Below are 20,989 nucleotides of genomic sequence, written 5' to 3'. Positions count from 1 at the left end.
CTACCGATGAACGTTGACAAACCAAACAAATATCATTAATCTTTTTATCTAGAAGGGGTAGAAACTTTTACCTTTATTTAGATTTTTTAGGTGACGTTTTAGGATAATGTCTGAAAATTAATCCTAAAATCTAGAACGAGGCTAAAATATGTATAATTGTCTCAAAAATCTGTAGTTCAAATATTTTTTTATTAAGGAAAACCAAAAAAAAAAAAAAGGGAAAAATTACCTTCACTTTGAATGTAATCAATTTCTAGGTTGTGTTGTGTGAAGCCTGAATGAATCAACGGTCAAGAACATTGAAAATATTTTCATTATATTGTTAATTACGATGTATGGATAAAAACGGCATTCAATTATTATGTACAGATGGTCAACCCTGTTGAGAAGTACCTACGTGTATTGATACAAAAAACATTCAACAAATGGATTTTTCTTAATCACGATTTAATATAAAACAACAGTGAACTATAAGTATTAATTGTGTTTGCAATTTTGTTTAATATGTACAGCAGAATCTAACCTAATGTCGGAAAATGGCTTTTTGGCAGTAAATTCAAATTTTAAAAGTTTTTTTACTGAGTTTTGATTGGGTAATCTTGGCTACTTGAGAGCTGCTAGTTGTATAACTCGCAGATAATATAACAGCTGGTTCTTCAGACTTCCAACGTGAATATCGTTCATATTTTTAAGCAATTCGCTGTGTTATCTTAAATCATGTTATTATAACTATACAACCAAATGCTGTTACCAGTTACCACGGCGGTGAGAATTTTTGTTTTTCCATTTGTGCTCATGATAAAATGAATAGGTATGTCAGCAACTTGTGATAACTACAAAATGGCCGCCGGTTTTCTCGGGCGGCTATGTAATCCTTACGGGAGCAACCATACTTAATAAATTGATAACACAAGTGCTAAAATACATATTTGTTTTGTCATGCTATCACTACAAATGTCTGACATATTCTTAGTTTGTTAAACATGTTATCTATTATAAAATCATATGATTCTTATATTTTGATATTTTTTTAAGTAAATGACTTGATTTTTCACAGAAAGCTGAACGTTAAATTCCAAATTGCTTATTAATTAAGTTTTTAATTGCTTTATACAATTTCAAATTTTTACGAGCACGACACGACCATTAAATAATGTTGGGCCTGAAACTTTTACGTCAAACCAATAAAATATGTAAGTCAATTTGTTTATTTCTAGACTACCTAGATATTATTATACCTAAGATAATGTGTTATGTTTTATTCATTAAAGGTGTGGGGTTGGCTGCTCAAAAGCAAATATCATTTTGCATTATGCCGAGTTGTGTCAAAAATTTCACTGCCATAAGTCAATCGAGCAATAAAACAGTAACTGTAAATATTCTTACGTTATTTGATATTCTTAGATATGAAAAATATCCAACACTATAAATACAATTTTTTTCAGAATTCTTTGGCAATCGCTCCAATGTTTTCTCGTTGTGCTGGTACTGCTGTAGCGGCTAAATCTGAAAAAAATTATGCAAATATGTGGAAAGCCGAGCGTATTGTGTCTATCGCCTTGTTACCGTTATTTCCAGCAGCTATAATGTATTCGTCTCCCGTTATAGATACATTATTAGCCTTGAGTATCACTTTTCATTCATACTGGTATGTTAAAGAATGTCTTAAATAAACTATTCTTTTTTAATATAATAAATATTGTTTTAAATTTAAAATAGGGGATTGGAGGCTTTAGTAGTGGACTATCTACGTGTGCCAGTTGTTGGTCAAGTAGCTAACAAAGCGGGTAAATTAACAGTTACATTTTTGTCTATTATCATGCTTGCTGGATTTTTGCAGTTAATTTTTAATGGCGACGGTCTCGGAAACGCTATTGTTCAGCTATGGAAAGTATAATTCTTTATGATTACTTAAAATTATCATTATTACAATAAATTGTTGTAATAATATTTTGCTTATTGTAGTAATTTTATGTAAATATATGTATTTTAAATAAAAATATGTTAATTTCTAAATGGTCATGTTTTTTTTATTGGAAATATTAAATATAGACAGATAATAAATGTACATAGAATAGAACATTGTTAAATAGTTTTTATGAAATTACATTTACAATTATTATAATGTTATTAATATATTGATAATACTTCTACACTTAAGAGGATGTGATACCCCCCATTTATTAAGAAGTTAGGTAAAGACAATTTTTTGCAAAATCTTTATTTAAAGCTTAAACTGGAATGTGTAATTATTAGGTTAGCAATTAGGACTATTTTTTTGTCTACCGCAGCATCTTTGACAGCGATTTAAAGCATTTTTTAAATTTTAAGATAGCTACGCAGAATGCGTAGGTCCATAGTTGTTTAAGAGCAAAAACACCTTCTAAGAAATCGTAAGGTAACAACATTGAAAAAAAGTTATAGTAATTTAAAAAAAGTTATGACATTATCTCCAACATTTTGTTTCTGTTATAAGTATTTTTTAAAATAATCAGGAGCGAGTAAAACGCATTCTAATAAGATATGTTTTAGCACTGGAAAATTTGAGTATAACATCCTCTGAACTACTTACAGTTTTCAAATGGTTTTCATATAGCATAAGCCATCACTTTGATCATCATAAGTTATATCATAATTTTAACCATTCATAATAGAGCAAAAAAAAAAAAAAATAAATTACATCTTTTTAATTATTACAAATTTTTACAAGTGAATAATTGAAAAATATTTTCTTAACAACAATTATGTTTATTGTTTTTAATTTAAATACAATTACTTATAAAATTACTCTAACGTTTATAGGTCACTCAATTTCAATTTTCCTTCGTTCATAGTTAAATAAACAACGTCGGCCAAAGTTTGCTCACATATTGCTTCGCCAGCTCTCTCCCACATCTATAAAATAAATATTATTGTACATAAATAAAAATTATCACAGGTTGTATACAAATACACATACTCCTTTGTATTTAAACTCATCAGTTTGCGGTGGCGGATATTTAAAATCTGGTCCAAAGTTCACGGAAACTGTACAATTTTTGTACAATGATACAGTTGGAAAATATTTTCCTTCATACAAGTCGATTGCGCCAACGTTTAAACGTTCACCATTTTTATAATAAACTATTTTGCTGCCGATAAGTGGTTTAAGACTTTTTAATGCATCACGGCTACTATCTTGAGATTGTTCTTCATAATACAAATGACTTTTGAATTTAATCAGTATCTGATAAAATAATAATATACATTTTTTTTTTTGTTAAAACATTAATATGTGAATATATAAATTTTAAACAGTGCTGTAGTAGAGAATACACCTTGTGTTTCATTATGTACTCTATTGGCGGGTACACAATTATTGTTACAAAAACATTTGTACGTAAAAAAACAGGGAGACAAGGGTACACCCTTACAACTACACTGCTGATTATAAATTGAACAAATTACCAAATTTTTATGAGTTGGTGGCAGCTGTAGTAGATCATTGGGTAAACTTATCATAATGCCTAAAGTGTCTCCTTCGCCATAGCTATTACTAAAGTGCTTTCCTCGACTTTCATGGAACACCGTGCCTTTTCTTTTTATCATGAAATATATATATATATATATACAAAATTGATTGAGTGCAATATAACAAAAGTAAACATTGAATGTTACTAAAAAAATTAAATTTACCTCGACCTCCATGAATATCCAAATTTATCGTATCCCAGTGGAGCTTGTATATTAGCAAATTCTTGGCTCCATCCGATTCGACACGCTGAATTTTCAGGCATTTCATCAACAGTCATTTCCCAATACCAGTTTCCACTGCTAACATCTAAATCGGAATAAACAACAATTTTTAGTCATACTAAAATCCAAAGCATTCATAAATATGACATCACTGACAGTGGGTAGCTCGAATCATACAATATCCTTTTTCCCCGGTAACTGACAATCTGTCTTCGGAAACGTGGAGTTGTGGAGCACGATCATGTAATGCTAATAGCACCTGGTTCGGACACAATGGACGGTACAGCCAGCCAGGGATCAGTTTTCCAGCCGACTCGTTAGATTCATCGAATTCTTGCCTGAACGGCGCATGAGGATCGGGCTCCGCCAAAATGTATTTATAACCGTCTTTGTTGAAAGGATGTTCGAGTGGATACCCGTGTGCAGGTAATTTAATGTTCGACTGGTCGCCAGCACTTCTTCCTTTTTTACCACTACCTGGACCACTCGTTCCGTCACCTAATGTTTTTCGTTTAGCTCCACGACCTTTGAGACCACTCGTTATGGCTAAAATTTAATAAAAACAAATTGCACTTGGTACAGCTGAATAAGATTTAGATATTTTCAATTAATCTAACTAAAATAATATATTTCATTATTGCTATTGTAATATCATATTTACCAGGTTGAATTCCGGTTTCTGTAACTTTCAAATGACCACCTTTGATCATGGCTTCGTAATTGGGTTTGATTTGGGGTATATCAATTAATAATTTGTAAGAGTGACCGCCATTTTCATCGGTTTGTACTCCAAATAAAGCATCCGTCTCCTTTATTAATGATCTGGTAATCTAAAATAAACAAGTATATTTATTATAATCTATTACATAATATTTCATTTTTTTTAGAACTGTTCAATTATATTAACATGCAGCAATTCAAAAGGTGAGTTTTTTCATAAAAAAGACTATAAAAAGAAAAAGAAGGTGAGTTTCTAATATTAGTTACTGTCGAATGCCAAGATTGTGTGACTCTTCTAGCCGTCGTGGTCATACTTTCCCAATGTGATTCGATAAATGGAATGATGTCTTTGTCCCTAGAAAAATACACCTGAGGGTTTCCGTTTTTGTTACTTTCTTGCATAAGATTTCCAATCGCCGTTACACACATTTGCGGAAACACTAAAACACAATATCACATTGAGTAATTGGAGTGTAAAAGGTAGAAATTATTCCAAAAGAGAAAACTAACTAGCAGGATTTTTTTTGAAACTCTCAAGTCCAGTGGTTGAACAGTTTTTGCATACAAATATATAGTTCACCATAAAAGGAACCAACTTTCCCAGTTGATAACCAATACACGATTCATGATACCAACGATTGCAATTTGCACATAGCAACTCGATTATATTGTAGTTCCTGTCTTTGTTACTAGAAAATAAAATAATTTTACAAACAATACTTCATATATTTTAAATTTAGGTTAAGAAAAACCCTCCATAAGTTAGATAGGTGTGAGTCAAATCAGACCATTCCAACAATATAATACCGTGCACCAAGTTGATTGCCGAGCCTTGTACCCCGAGATCTCGCTAATATATGATGTGTAGCGTTTTTTGTTTTTAACTTACCAATAGCAGTTTCCAACATTTGTGTTTTCCACAGCTTTTTCAATAACCGGCGACGGGGTAGTACAGTCTTCTTTTTGAACACCATTATTGTCTTCGTTCTCTTTTTCATTAGTCGAAACAGTTTTGTTAGGTATGGTGTCTGTAGAACCATTTACTGTTTCCATAACTGAATTTTCCATAGGTAATAAAGTGAGAAAATCTATAAAAGAACAAAATAAAAAAATACAATTTAAGTAGTAATAATTATTAATTCAGGAATGCTGGCTATATTATAGAATATAATGTACCTAGATTATAATTGCAGTACAAAACGATATTATTCTATAAAATATCTACAGATAAAATATTTCTAATATTAAAATCTAAAACTAATCTCACAATTTGTTATGGACTTTTTGATTTAAAATACTGTTATTAGGGGGGTTATTTAAAGTAATGTTCTACAAAAATTAAATTATTTTTTACAATCTGAATATTTTTATTAGAATTGTTCAAGACTCAAGTAAGAATTAAGATAAAATGTTTACATGTTATATAATAAGTTATTTTCATAGTATAATTAGTATACTTACTGAAAATTAAAAAGTCTTGGATTCTCCTAGGTAATGTTTGAAGTAAAACTTGTAATAAGTGTAAGTGACCTAAAGCGAAAAACTAAAAGGAAAGTGTTTAGTTTTATTATTTTACTTTCATCTTTTATTATAAAGGATAACTTTATAAAGAAAAAAAAACGCTTGTGTAGTTTTTAAATGTTACTTAAATTCAAATCGTTGTATTATCTAAAGTTTGCACCTGGCGGCTAAATAGTAAATAATACTCGCTGGTTAATAGCTACCTGACTGTTGATTCTGCTAACGCCCTACAGAAAACACGGTTGCAAATAATTTTTATAATCAATCGCTTAATTGGTTATAGTCTATTTGTGCGACAGTATAATACATCTAATACGACAGTTAGGTATCCATATCAAATTCAAAGAAAAACAAATTTTTACTTCTGCAAATTAAGTTAAATAAATGTGTTTATATACCATCAATAATTATGATTAGACTTATTTAATAGAAAAGGTGTTTTTTTAAGATTGTTTTTAATTGTAAATGAGCTAAGGGTATTTTACCCTGTATTTCATTATAACATTTTGTTGTCTGTTCGCACATTTTGTGTTTGGAATTTATGAACTGACTAACATATTGTCACCAATCACGAACGTGGTAAAGTGATAACTGATAAGTGATAACACAAGTCGCCAATTAATAATTTTACAAATAAGAAATTTAACTTTGTAGTTTGTAGTCTGTGGACTAAAGTATCTAAAGTACAACCTATTATTACAAAAAAAAATAATATTTGATATTTTACGAAATATTGTTAAATATCAAGTTTTAAATAATTTAAACAATAAATATACAGTTTGTGTCAAGTTTCCTGTATAAAACCGAAACAAAATGACAGGTGGCTAATTTTTTTTCCTCTTTCATAGATGTGTACATTATTACATTTATTAGATTTTTTGTCTCTGATTTTCAGATATTGCAAAACAAGCTGAGTCGTACGAAGCAAATGAATTGTTTGACATAAAAAATTCTTACTATATTGGAAATTATCAACAGTGCATAATCGATGCTCAATCGGAACCGGTACATATTTCACACCTCTACTTAATTACACCTCTTCTCTTCTTATTAGGCTTGAAATAGGCCAGTTAAGTCCTTCGCCACTTCTACTGTGTTCTTCCACTATTCTCTATTAAATGTTACTCGTATATATCCAGAGAAGCATTGACTCAGTATGTGTCTTTTTCCATGATATCATACATTCTCTGATGAACCTACCTCTTGGTCTTTTCCCGTTATTTTGTTTTCTGTCACCTTTTTTTAAGACAAACAATTTCACATACATAGCTAATTGTGTATTACTGTAGGCCGTTGTTAGTTCTTCATTTTTTAACCTAGTGGATTTTGTTTTAATGTTACTTGTTTGCCACACTATAATACAACTAAAAATGACACTATTAATTTAAAAAGTTGTTTAATATAATTTATATTTTTCACAGCCAAATTATGGAAATTTACGTTTGCAGCGGGACATTTATATGTACCGTGCATATTTGGCTCAAAAGAAGTACAACATTGTCATAGCTGAAATAGGAGCTAATTCGCCAGCAGAACTAAAACCATATCGTTTGTTAGCCGAATATTTACAAGGCCAAACTCAAAAGTAAATATTGTTGTACCGGCTGATTCTTTTAACACCCTACACCAGTTTTCTCTTAAAATAATTGATGATTTGTAGTTTTTTAGAAATATTTTTGTTTATGCTTTATTAGAATATTAATTAATATTCAAGTTTACAATATTTACATATTTTTCAGTTATTCCCACTTGAACAGATTGACTTGTCTGCCAACGTTTCAAGACACTTGCACGTTCCATCTTCAAGGCTTTGGTTCGATGTTGCTCGTACCGTGTTTGCCAGTATACTCAACAGGCAAACACAAACCACAGCCTGAAAATAGAACATGCAAGTGTTCTGAAACGTTGCCAGACAAGTCAATCTGTTCAAGTGGGAGTAACCAAAAAATAGGCAAATACATTACCCCATTCAAGTTTCAATATATTTTTAATATTCAAGTTTTTACCTTCAATGAGTCTGTAATAAGTTCGATTTCGACTTCAACTATGACAATAAATCTAAACTTTGGTCTTGATGTTTAGTGTTTAAAGATAATTTAGATTAAGAATAAATAAATTATTTATTATTATACTGTACTTAGTATACAGCATAGATATTTGTATTTATTAATTTATAATTTCTGTTTTTGTTATGATTTCAATTGTCCTTAAGGGCGTAAATAAATTATTATTACTATAACACAATAAAAAATGTTAAAAAAAAACTACAAAATTGAAATTATTTGAGTAAACTAGTGTAGGGTGTGAAAAGAACCATCCGGTATAATAATTAAAATACAATATTTTATTGTTTGAATTTAGTTAAACTAAATATTAACTATAATTTTTAATTTCAGAAATTTAATACTACAAAAATTAGAACAAGAACTAGAAGCCATGTATGAAATTAATCATTCCCTCGTTATTGTTGCCGCTACAATTTATAACCACGAACACAATTACGAATCGGCTCTCAAAGTTTTGAAAGATGACGATACTCTCGAGGGGTAGGTTAATTTGTTTTGTGTACAAAAGATAATATATAATCATATATTATCTAATATCTATTGTATAATATATAATATCTATAATACATAATTTTCTATTTAAACTTATTTTGTTTGCTTTAGTATGACATTGTCTTTAGTCATATACTTGAGAATGAACCGATTAGATTTGGCTACCAAAGAATTTAAACAGTTGAGAGACAAAGACGAAGACGCAACATTGACACAAATGGCTCAAGCCTGGTTGAACTTAGCAATAGTACGATTCGATTTTCTTATTGTCAAAAAATAAACAAAATTCTAGTGTTTTAATGGATAGTTAATAGTAACTGTTTTGTTTATAAGGGTGGAGAAAAATTGCAAGAAGCATATTATATATTTCAAGAGTTGACCGACAAATATGGAATCACTGCTTTGCTGTTAAATAGCCAAGCCGCTTGTTACATCGGTCAAGGAGATTATAAAAAAGCCGAGATCACATTGCAAGACGCTTTAGAAAAAGATAGCAACAACATTGATTCATTAGTGTGTTCTATATTTATTGCCGGTCATTTAAAACTATCGTCCGACGTGAGTTAATTATGCAAATACATTTTTATGAACCGTTTTAACTTATTTCATTTGCAGGTTGCTAAAAGACAATTTAATATGCTGAAAGACTCCTTTGCAGATTCTGATTTTATCAAATGCTACAATGAAAAAGAACTCGAGTTTGATTCACTGTCACAAACCTATCAATAAATTATTTATTTTATGTCCGATCTATATTTGTACTATTATTATTTATATTATTATACTGTATGTTTTCGAAAGAAAATGTTCAATATTATAGAGTAATTTATTAAGCTAATTTATAGTTTTCAGTTAATATATATTAAAAAGGATATTAATTTGCTTTATTTTATGAATGAAGATAACGTTTCTAAATTGCGAGTTTTATTTTAAAACTTTGTTAAAACATTATTCGGTTATTGTTATGAATTATTAATAATTTGAGTTATTGAATAGATTGGGGTTATAGTGTAATGTATCGTTTTTGATAAAATTTTGTCATCAAGTTAAATGAATTTTTATGCAGTTTTGGCTAATTAATAAGCACTGAAAAACGGAAATGACATTGGTTAGAAATTAAAAACTGCACTTAAAGCTTTTCTTACTCTTTGGGTCCTAGTTCTTAATTCTATTTCCTCTCCCAAGTTGGCTCGTTAATACTTTTCTACTGTGTAATGATTACATATTAACACGGATGCTTCGACGAGGAACAGTAAAATGGTATTTGCTTTTACAATGTCGTTTGTTTTTTTTTAGTTTTGGTCTTAAAATTAAGAAGATTTAGTGTGCACCTAGAACATAAAAATATTTCAAAAAACCGTAGTAAAACATTTTTTTTTATTAAGGAAAAACCTCAAGAAAAAAACTAAAAACAAAAATAGGTACAATAATTCATAGAATATTCAATATCGTTTGGTATGTACCTACATATTTACTTCTGTGATTTTTGTTGACATCAATTACTGCGGTTCCCTGGAATCACTTTTTTCTAAAAACTACAAAAGCTGAACATGAACTAGGGTTTGACCATTGGCAACATAAAATATATTATTGGGAGTACATCCAACCTCAATGGATTACTACAAAAGGATATCCTTTAAACCCTTTGTCGCGGTCTATTACGTACCCATCTTGCCCTAGTGCTTTCCTTTTAGCCAAGCTCACCACATTTTAAATGAAACAAAGACTTTCAGTAAACCGAGCTGTACATTTCTCGTTTTTCCAGGTTAAATATTAGGTACCATCACAAAATACTATTATAGAATATTTTTTGTGGAGAGTGCGCTTTCCTCCTTAAAATCACAGCCAACAAATCTATAATTATTGTATTACAAAATACAATAATATGTACTTAGGTACTTATAACTGTGTAATAGGTGTGAACAAATAACAAACTAGCGCGCAACAACAGCGTAGGTGAAATCCGACAGATATAAAAATATAACATGAATATTAATTCACTACGATAACTATAATAATATTACATAGAAAATGGTCTCTTGGTTGTCACAAAAGACAATCATATAAAATAAATAAATCCTCGTTGATTTAAGTGAAAAAAAAAAATCTATAAGTCCTCTACTATAATAATAATTCGGAACTGCCTTCGTGGAACTCTTATGTATTATTCATAGAGTGAATAGCATCAGTTGACTTACATTACTTTGATAGTACAATAAAGTGAATTCTAGGCCCTTTATACGGATTTTATATCTTAGTCGGGGAGGTTAAAGCAATAGTAGCTCATCAATGGTATATCACATACAATTTATTACAGTACAATATTATAGGGGTGTAATAAATAAAAGTATTGCCAATTAGAGTTGCTATCACGCCTATCATCAATCTTATAAAATCGAGAACATTTTTTTTTGCCAACTCGAACAAGTTGTTTTTTCCAATGTAGGTATAATAAAAAAAAAGCAGTATAGTCCTAACCAAGCACAGTATGAAAGTAGTAATTACCAAAGTGGCATGTAGTGTTCACGGATTCGCAGCGAACCGTTTTCTTGAATGTTGTTTTATTATTGCATCCAAATAACTTGATTGCAATTATATGAAACTAGTGCTGTAAAAAATTTGATACGCTTATGTTCTTTGCTCAAATGTTGTGACACTAACCACATTATATAAGTTTCCTTTGTGCTTAACAGTATAATATTATATTTGTTAGAAAAGCCTAGGCCGGGAGATTGACGAAAACTCACTATTATTATTTATCGTAAAATTCGTTTTCCTGTAAAATCTTTCAATTTTAGAAAAATGGCTTAGCATATAGCTTACATATAGGTATATGACTGCCAAAAATGTGTGTATTGTACGCGAATCTCGTTTCTCGAAACAGCTATGCAAGTTAAAGCGTCTATATATATGTATATATACATTTTAGTGTACCGCTACTACCTATGTAAGATGTGACTACATTTTAAAATAAAGTTTTTCCTTTGTTCCACTATTCTAAATTGGATATTTTTCATCGTTAAAACTTTACTGTTAAAACTTTTCACAGCAACCCTTACTCTTGGGGCCCTAGGAAATTAAAAATGTAAAACTCCAATTATATTTCTCTAATTTAGAAGTGTAAAGCTACAGTAACGATTTTTTATAAATAACATTTTAGTTTAAGTGTTACAACTTTGCAAGAGTTTGATACAGATTACCCGTTGGTCGTTGTTCTTTTTCGTACCTTTTATATCTGAAAAGCTGATAATATATTAAGGGGCGTCGCACCGCCCATTTTTAAGGAGTAAAGTATAGGCAATTTTTTTACAAAATCTTAATTTAAAGGTTAAACTGTGATGTGTAATTATTAGTTCAATAACTAGGACACTTTTTTGGTGGTTAATTTATTTTTTGGGCTATCACAGCATCCTTGAAAGCGATTTAAAAATGTTTTTTCATCTCTACATGTTTAAGCAGACTGAAAATAACTCGCTCAATTTTGGTTTTATAGTTTTAGCACCTATTATAAAACTAAAAGAAAACAATATTCCGGAGGGCAAGACGGTGCGTTTTTTTCATTATTCCAAGTATAACGCTCAATACATAGTTTAGAAATAACGACTATTTTAACATTTTTAAATGACTATAACTTTTCAAAAAATGATTTTTTTTTTTAAAAACTCACCATCTTGTCCTCCGGAATATTGTTTTCTTTTAATTTTATAATGGTTGCTTTAACTCTAAAACCAAAATTAAGCGAGTTATTTTCAGTTGGCGTAAACATGTTTTTACCACTGAAAATCACCGGTGCGACGCCCTCTTAAGACTTTCAAAAATTATTTTTTTTCTTACTTTTGCCGTTATTGGTTTGAACTCGAATTTGATGTATGTTTCAACTGTATGACTCTATCGCTAAGTCCATGGTTAGTGAATCATTCCCTGTATACTATAACAGCAATGGTTTATTTGAGTTATCGGCCACTCAGTCGCTGGCCTTCGAAATACACGGATGTAAATCATATTGCCTATCTACCAAGTGAAACGGCACCATCAAGCATTTTTTTTTACAATATTATGTAATATAATATATATTTTGTTTAGTCCAAACAAAATGTGTTTTCTGCAAATTAATTTTCAACAAAATTGTGATATAACTATCACGTTACATAAATAATAAACGATTCAGATATGGAACATGTTTGTTGAATCTTTAAACTACTCGACGACTGGAAAGGGTAAAAATAATATCTTTTTTTTTTAGCTAAGATTTGTTTTATTTCAACTGAATTACAAGAGCAATCATATTGATTAAGTGACATATTTTACTGTATTGCCGGTTATTGCAATGGTTAGATTAACAGTTGTACGCTCATAATGATTTTTATATCATGATCAATTTTAACAATTATTTTGAATAGTACATTACAGTAGACAATACTGCTCACATTCTGAATTTCCAACATTACACAGTTTACTTACTCATTAGGCACTTAAATACATATCTGCTCGGTTGCATGAAAATTGGTAAAATTAAACAAAATAAAATCAATAAAACATACGTAATTATCATTTGGTGATATTGACTGACACCAAGAGCTGAACTTATTCAATTATTAAGAGGCTACATTACGGTTTGACACTGTACTTGTATGAGATTGGTGTGTTTGTGTGCAATAATAATATTATACTCTTTTCCAAACTACCATCGAGGTAGAGTATCAGGCTCGTTTTTTTTGGCGTGGTTTCCTCTCTTATAACAGCTTTGCCGACAAATCAAACGTTTCACTTCCACGTTCGATGTGTCGCTCAAAACGTCTAAGAAGGCCTAGTCCACGACTGAAAATACATTTTTAAATTAAATGTTAACGTTCATGTAAATATTTTAATTAAATTAATTAAATTTTACCAGTTCTATGCCACATTTCACATTATCACTGGTCTTACTACCCCAGTCTGTATAACGGTTTTTTACGGTTTCTCCCATAACAATTTAGATCCCATTAATCTGGAGAGTGATTTATTTTGCTTGTGTTGGCACCTAGATATATACTTAAAATCGTTTACTTCTGCTGTTTGAATCGATTTTTTACCATCACACGCTTTAGAAGTGATCAGTAAAGGTAAGTCGTCCAAACGTTTAACACTAAATTGTCTTTTGTTAGACGCAGAAGAAACCCGAAGTGTCTTGGTTATCTCTGTTGCTACTATTACATTTTCTTATTTAAGACTGCAAACTTCATCGGTTGCTACCTCTGGAAACTAATAATTTTTATGTTAGTCAATATGCGTTTTACAACAACAAACATTTACTTTTGTCAAGTCTGTTATCTGTTGCTAAACCACTTATTTTCTTTTTTCCCCAACACAGCTAAAATATTTTTAAGAGTTATATCAATTGACTTGGTGGTAGACACACCCTATATCTACCTATACGACTCAAATAATTAATACATTTGGCATAGGCAGCTGTTGTATACTTACTGATAACATACGATGTGACGACCCACCATTGTCCTGAATGTATGCACTCCGGCCACTATGTTCTTGCTTGGAGAAAGACCACAAACTAGTACATAGGAAGTACAAAGGAACATGGATATTTCTTAAGATACAAAACAACGCACGCGCGCAAAAAATTACTGAAAATTAGGTATTTGGTTTATAATACACTTACCTTACATGGACTTATGGAGTCCGGTGGTTGCCCAAATGTATACTTACCATACTTGAATATTATTGCAATCGGCGTACGAGTTGAACTTTATAAGTACAGTTTTCCACATTAAGACGTTGCTCGTGTCTTACCGACGACACACTATTGGCCCCCCCCCCCATTCCTTGAATGTATACACACTGTTCTTTCCCTGGAGAAGCAAAGTAAGCAAGCCTAAGGCCAGTAAGTAACATGCTAAACATTACAGTCGCGTGTTTTTGTCACTCTGTCAAAAAAAGTTACAGTGTATACAGACAAAAAAAAGTCCACATTATGGTAAAACCAATAGCATCTTTGCTTTGCGTCGAAGCTAAAATAGTTTTTTCTTTGTTGAAACAATGGTTTTTTTTTATAGAATTTAGATAAAGCTAGGCAGGCGTAACAGTATAAGTTGGATATTCTTACTATAATAATAACAACACTTGGAGCTTTCATCAGCGTATACCGAATTATGTAATAGTATTTATTACAAAATCAGAGATAAAACAAGCTAACATTCCCCTAAAGTAATCGAATTTAATAGTATTATAGGTTTTAAAATTTAACACTGTAATCAGTGTCTATAGTGCATAAGTGCATCTGAGTGTGGTTTTTTAATTTTAATTACATGAGTTTATTAAACTTAGCTATGTCATTAATATTTTTCACTATTAATCAACTTCCTCCGGCAATTCATTAATGTGCACTATGCCATCGGTAAATTTTATTTCAAACAAAACAATACAAAATATTTTTGTAAGTATAGTCAACACCATGGCTATATAAAATACAATACATCCCATGAAAAAGGTAAAGCTTAAAAGGTTTCATTAAAGAGAAACGACTTTCTGAGTAGGATATAAAGCACTATCTCACCTAATAAATAAAGGTTAGCGGTAGGTAACGTGCGAAATGTCATCCAGGACTTAGGGCCTTTAACGGGTGCAATAACAACACCGCCTGCAATGAATTTATCATAATTCTTTATAGGGTTATGTGGTATTATTGTAAACACATGTCCAATAGGTTAAATGTAAAAGAATTAAAAAAAACATCCACACTTTTTTTAATTTGATTATGTGTATAGCAAATAGGGGTCAGACTCCCGGATTCGTTGTAAGACACTATTTTTAAGTCTTAAGCAACTCCAATATTAATAAACAGGTGTTTAGATAGAAATAGTGTACAAAACGCAATTCGTTTTAAAACAATACTAATAGAAAAAACCATTTCTTCAAAGTTTTTTTATTCTCCATTAAGTTTTGACTTTATAATAAAATTGTTAGTAAATATTTTTAACATAGCTACTTGGCTACATATTTTATTTAAATGTGTAGTTATAATTATTCGAAATTTACACATATAGACTATAGATAGGATAATTTATTTAGAAAAATTGAGCATAGTCATTACTCATTACTCAATTTGACTATATGGTAGTTCTTCTTATATCATTAACCTGTTACAGAATCATTTATTTGCAAGTGATAATGACTTAAACTGACTTGAATTATAATGTCTTGAAAATTATAATAATTCCTGAAAAACTGTGACCTTTCTGTATCAACTGCGCTGGTTATTTTAGTTCTTTGAATATAACATAAAAAAAACAAAATTGAGTTAAGACTTAAATTGCATTGCTATTTAATGCAGTTTATTACACAGTGTAATTGTAGTTATTATTATTTTTAAAAAGGATAGTAAATGTTGGACGTTTCCAAATGTATTCTTCAGTTTCTTTACAGATAATTTTTTTTATTATTATTATAATTACTAAGAGATCGTGCTCCGATTAATCAATAATTTAATTTTTTAAGTATATTATATTATATGTCTAGTTAAAATGTTCTTATTTTTATTCCTAGGAATAATAAGTTTTTAACTTTGACGGTTGAAGTATATTAAACATTAAGTTTATGACAAGTTAATGTATGACATGTAATTATTTTCTTGTCGAGATTATTTATAATTATTTGTAACCTTAGTTTACATTAATAAAATATGTTAACAAACGTCAAAAATTCAAAGTGACACACTGTGTTAAGTGCTAACTGAATTAAGTAATAGATTATATTAAAAATAAAAAAACACATTATATAAGACCTTAAAATATTAACCAGAAAATTAAATTTTTAATACAAATAAAGCAAAGGAAAAGAGGATAGGCATCTTGACCCACTTTTTCTCAAATTATTGAAGAATTATGTAACAAGATAGTGCTTTTCAAGTTTTCTTTTCTCTACCTCGTTCTACAGCCTCTACAATGTTAAACTTAAATAATTATTAAAATTAAATTCTTATTACAATGAACACTTAGGAGTCAAACTCGTTAACTTAAAACCAACAATTATTTGAGATTTTCAAATTCTCCACTTAAATGTGCTAGTTTTTTTTTCATTCCATCTAGTGAATGTTTTCATACGCCCGAAAACTGTAACCCGTGATTTACTGGACAATCAAATAGTAATGTCTAATTTTAATATTAATTTAATAAATATCTAACTGTTGAATAACCAACAAACCTCGGCACACCAACTAAAACTCTTCTATGACATCTGCCAAAATGTTCCCAACAATCCCAGGATTACCTATTTCAATGTCAAAGTATTTCATCTTAATAAAGCAGTCACGTGTTGATTTTCCTTCCGGTTGTAAATACTAAAGGTATCTCCAAGTACTATAAACTAATAGTATATTTTATCTATTAACTATATTACCTAGCAATATCATAAATAAGAAAATTCCATCATCCCATCTTAATATTTTATAAGGGTGTACGTGCGTTAGTATTTAATTGTATTATTAAAAAACAAAAACAAAATGGTATAACTACATTGAAATCATTTAATTTCCAGTTATATTAAAAATATAGTATTTATGAGAGTAGTTCTGTTTTGTAAAAACATACATTATATTATTAGTTTTTTAAGTTATACTTCATGCAATTGTTATATTTTTGAAAATACATTTTTTTATGGTGAACGACATTCCACTCAAGTTTTTATTGTATTGTCCATTCAGGACAATACCAGTGTTATAAAATTGAAGACCAAAATAAATATAGGTCCGTTTGTAAATTCCTAAGGATTTTGAAATATGAGACAAATAAAAGGAAAAATTGATCAGAATTAGGTTCAATAAATAAAAGACGTTGTCCAAAACAAATAGCAATAACCATAACCAAGTCAGCATTTATTAGGATTGTAACTCTTGTTCACTCATCCCTTTTGTGGTCGGTTAAGGTAAAGAAGCATTGAATTTCCTACACAAACCATAGAATTATGCTATGGATTATAGAAAATTATTTCCTTTACGTCTGCACCATCGTTACAATAATTTATACTTTTCGGCAACCGTTAAACCAAAATTGGAATCCCTACTATACTATCCATATATATAGAAGGTTGTGTTCATTTTGGTTCTTCTATTGTTCGTTGCGTATATGTAGCAGTGCTATTAAGTATTAAAGTTGTTACCTATATAGTATATAAAATAATATATTCACTATAATGTGCCTACAATGAAAACATTTTAAAACACAAGACACTATTTAACAACATTAATTACCATTCAATGATCTATTTTATAGTGGTAAATGTGTGACAATCCATTGTTAAAATACAATTTATAAACTCTCACAATTATTTGACAGATTAAAATCGATATACTTTTGTATTTTTCTTTGAAAATGTATTAAAAAAAAAACGCCTAACTGGTTTTTTCAACAATAATTTACAGTAATTATTAGACACATTTCCTAGTGGTTAACTTTTTCTATTAGCATTATGAGTAGGAATATTAAAATTACAAGGACTTCAAAAATGTCGCAAAAATTACGTAATATTTATACTTTTGTACGTGTAAATGACAGATCTCGATAGAAGTTCAAAGTATACTCAAACTCATGAAATCAACGAATTGGACTTGATAGGTTTAATTTTTAATAGTGTATTGGAGTATAGATTCAAATAGAAGTTAAAACTCTAACAGATACTACATATTATTGCATTTCCCAATTATCTTACAGTGCATATATTTGAACTCTTTATACTTGTGTATCATATTACTGTGTCATCTGATATTTAGTCTAAATAATAATAATAGTTTTGATAATGTTAGACCTTAAAAGATTGATTGAGATATTTGCATTCGTCATTGGTTTACAATTTATATGATATAAGATTTTACAAAAAATCCATACATTTAAGTAATCATTATAGTACATATTAACATTTAAAAACACAAAAAAAAAAAAAATTTGTTACAATAAATAGCTCGTATTTTAATTTGTTTACACTGTCATAATCATAGCAGAAAATTTTGATTATATTTGTTTTAAAAAAAGTAGGGGTTTGCATTTTTTAAAATCAAAAATAGATGTCGAGTTTTTGAAGAAGGGAGGAGATACAAAAAAAAAATGGTGGACAAATAGTTTGTATTTTATATACAAAAAGGTTATTAAACCATTTTTTTTTGTAAAAACTTAAGTAATTGTTGAGTACATTAGTGTAGAGCGTTAAAATAATCACCCTGTATATCACACTATGCCTTTGGTGTATGGAAAATGTATACTTGAACCCTATAAAATTGTTTATCATATTACGGTATCTTCTGGTCTCAATACACATCGAAAGATCCTTTTTCAATACTTATGACATAAGTTAATTTTCTACGAAGAATGCATTATTCATGTTGTGTACGAATATGATGTGCGTACATAAATGTGTTGCCAGAAAGTGTATACGATGCTCAATGAAGGGTCAAACGTTTCATATTCACTATTTTGGATTAATGATTTCTCTAGAGTAACCCGAAATACTGTATTACACTTCACGTACTTAACCCACAGGATCATGATAATGTATATTCTAACGTGATGCGAATTCGCCATCCAATTTAAACGCTTTTGTATACCCACCTACATCCAATTGCTATAACATCGGTGTGCTGTGTCTATCATATATTATGCTTAAGCTGCTTTAAATTTAAATTGATTTAAAAAATATAATATTATTGACTCTTGTCAATGTAAAAAAGCCAATTGTATTATTTATATTATATTTTACAAAGTTAATTATTTATTTATTTTCAATAAAAAAACAATTTCTGATCTATACAGTTGCTATCGTAAGTCCAGAGACAATACAAACACATCATTGTAAATACAATACCGTCTCAGCTCCGCATCGAAGCTAAAATAAAAAAATAAATCTACTCGGTAGATTAATGATATATATATTATAGAAATCTGTATGTATACTCACTTGTACGTTATACTATATTTGTCAGGATTATGTGGTAAGTAGTTTCTGCGAATGACGCATGTAGCACAAACAGAAAATACCTAACGAAATAAGTGTAATTGAGTTATACTACAAAAGCGTCCCAGATTAGACCTTTGCGTTTCATAGAGGGTCCGAAACCCCATCAAGGGTTGTGTGTACATTTCTGTAGCTAATATTTGGACGGCAGTTATAATTATAATGTACATTGTGCCTTTACTCAGTTATTAGAGCGAAAACTTGTATTAAACAGTTATCCAAATTATTGTCGTCGGTTTCTCCTAACTCAAATCCCAGTAGCTTCTCTTTTCTCACAGTCTATGCTACAATAGGTATGCTTATAAATCTATTTTTGAAAATGTAGTAATGCGATTATCGTAGGTAGGCATGTGCTTTAAAAGGTTTTATTTTGTATGGGACTAAAATAAATTATTCACGTATAGTATTCTTACCTTAATTGTATGAAAATATAATAGTAAACAGGCTGTAGTAGTAATTTAAGTACAATCATTTGCACTCTTTGTATAGGCCAAATATAGAAAGAAAGAAAGAAAATCGTCGTGAAATGGCAGGTCAAATGAATATAGCTGAACAAAAAAAATCATCACTTATAATAACTTACTTTCATGAGAATATATATAAATATTGATTTTTATACAAAATTGAGTTTTATGATGGAAACAAATGCGACGAGTAATTGTAATTTTGTTCAACTTTCTAAACAATTTAACATTCTACACAAACTTACAAAATACACCCGTAACGTTTTTGAACATAGATTGCTCATATCGAGGATACTGACAATAATATTATAACAAATGAAATATTACATTTTTGTTTTTGTTTTATGTAGCGGTCTAAAAACAAACTTAGAAAAGCCATTAATGATTTATCATTTTGTATGTCGATACATTACGGTAATGGTGTTTTATTAATTCTCGTTAAGGCAGTGGCAAAAAAAAAATATATGATATTAATATGATATCTACTTAGTGTCTCACGCAAACATTTTTCCTTATGAAATATTTTTTTATTTTATTTCCATAAGGTGATTTATAATTTTAATCTATTTTGATACATTTAGCATAATATGTGCTATAATATAAATTATAATTACACATATTACACATAAATATCTGAACTTAAAGAAAACCACCCGGTAATGACACTTACATACATATTTTGCTCTTATTTATTTAAGATCTCACGACACCATTTGCACTTTAAGTTCCTTTAAGCTTAGATTTTTTTATCGCCTTTTTCTGAAATCATATAAACGTATAAGCTATAATATAATATGATATAATCGGCTATAAGATCTCGAAAACAAGTCTCAATTAAGAAGGAAGACGTGGTGATCATTCATTTGGAAACAAGTAATGGCCAACATAGTTTACACCGCAGTACTGTGATTTATCAATTACGCATCACAGCAAGCTCCCTAAGGATGTTAGTTTCTTAATTTTGTCTATACTTCATCAATGATAGTTTTCTTGCTT

General features: G+C 29.6%; 3 protein-coding genes across 3 annotated transcripts; 2 read left to right on the top strand and 1 right to left on the bottom strand.

Annotated features, from left to right (window-relative positions):
• Positions 1–1,012: 1,012 nt before the first annotated feature.
• On the top strand, positions 1,013–2,016 carry LOC126835522 (succinate dehydrogenase [ubiquinone] cytochrome b small subunit, mitochondrial). Its single transcript, XM_050568178.1, has 4 exons — positions 1,013–1,193; positions 1,272–1,372; positions 1,446–1,648; positions 1,720–2,016. Exons 1-4 carry the CDS (start codon positions 1,154–1,156, stop codon positions 1,895–1,897), a joined length of 522 nt encoding a protein of 173 aa, XP_050424135.1. The 5' UTR covers positions 1,013–1,153; the 3' UTR covers positions 1,898–2,016.
• A 101-nt stretch (positions 2,017–2,117) lies between these two features.
• LOC126835520 (set1/Ash2 histone methyltransferase complex subunit ASH2) lies at positions 2,118–6,180 on the bottom strand. The gene is made up of 10 exons (XM_050568177.1): positions 5,917–6,180; positions 5,345–5,543; positions 4,966–5,144; positions 4,723–4,895; positions 4,397–4,565; positions 3,892–4,281; positions 3,676–3,820; positions 3,448–3,577; positions 2,960–3,226; positions 2,118–2,895 (listed from the first exon to the last, which is right to left on the bottom strand). The coding sequence occupies exons 2-10, from the start codon at positions 5,521–5,523 to the stop codon at positions 2,797–2,799; spliced, it is 1,731 nt and encodes a 576-aa protein (XP_050424134.1). The 5' UTR covers positions 5,524–5,543; positions 5,917–6,180; the 3' UTR covers positions 2,118–2,796.
• A 417-nt stretch (positions 6,181–6,597) lies between these two features.
• On the top strand, positions 6,598–9,412 carry LOC126835541 (coatomer subunit epsilon). Its single transcript, XM_050568205.1, has 7 exons — positions 6,598–6,796; positions 6,872–6,981; positions 7,398–7,561; positions 8,373–8,522; positions 8,646–8,781; positions 8,868–9,092; positions 9,150–9,412. The coding sequence occupies exons 1-7, from the start codon at positions 6,790–6,792 to the stop codon at positions 9,261–9,263; spliced, it is 906 nt and encodes a 301-aa protein (XP_050424162.1). The 5' UTR covers positions 6,598–6,789; the 3' UTR covers positions 9,264–9,412.
• The last annotated feature ends 11,577 nt before the right edge of the window (positions 9,413–20,989 follow it).

The sequence above is a fragment of the Adelges cooleyi genome, unplaced genomic scaffold, assembly GCF_023614345.1.
Source record: "Adelges cooleyi isolate 19-005CV unplaced genomic scaffold, UGA_ACOO_1.1 ACOO_flye_CR_arks_rails_tigmint_CR_PRNA_23, whole genome shotgun sequence".
Classification (NCBI taxonomy): Eukaryota; Metazoa; Arthropoda; class Insecta; order Hemiptera; family Adelgidae; genus Adelges; species Adelges cooleyi.
The sequence above is the reverse complement of the archived record's forward strand: the minus strand, read 5'-3'. Positions and strand labels throughout refer to the sequence as shown.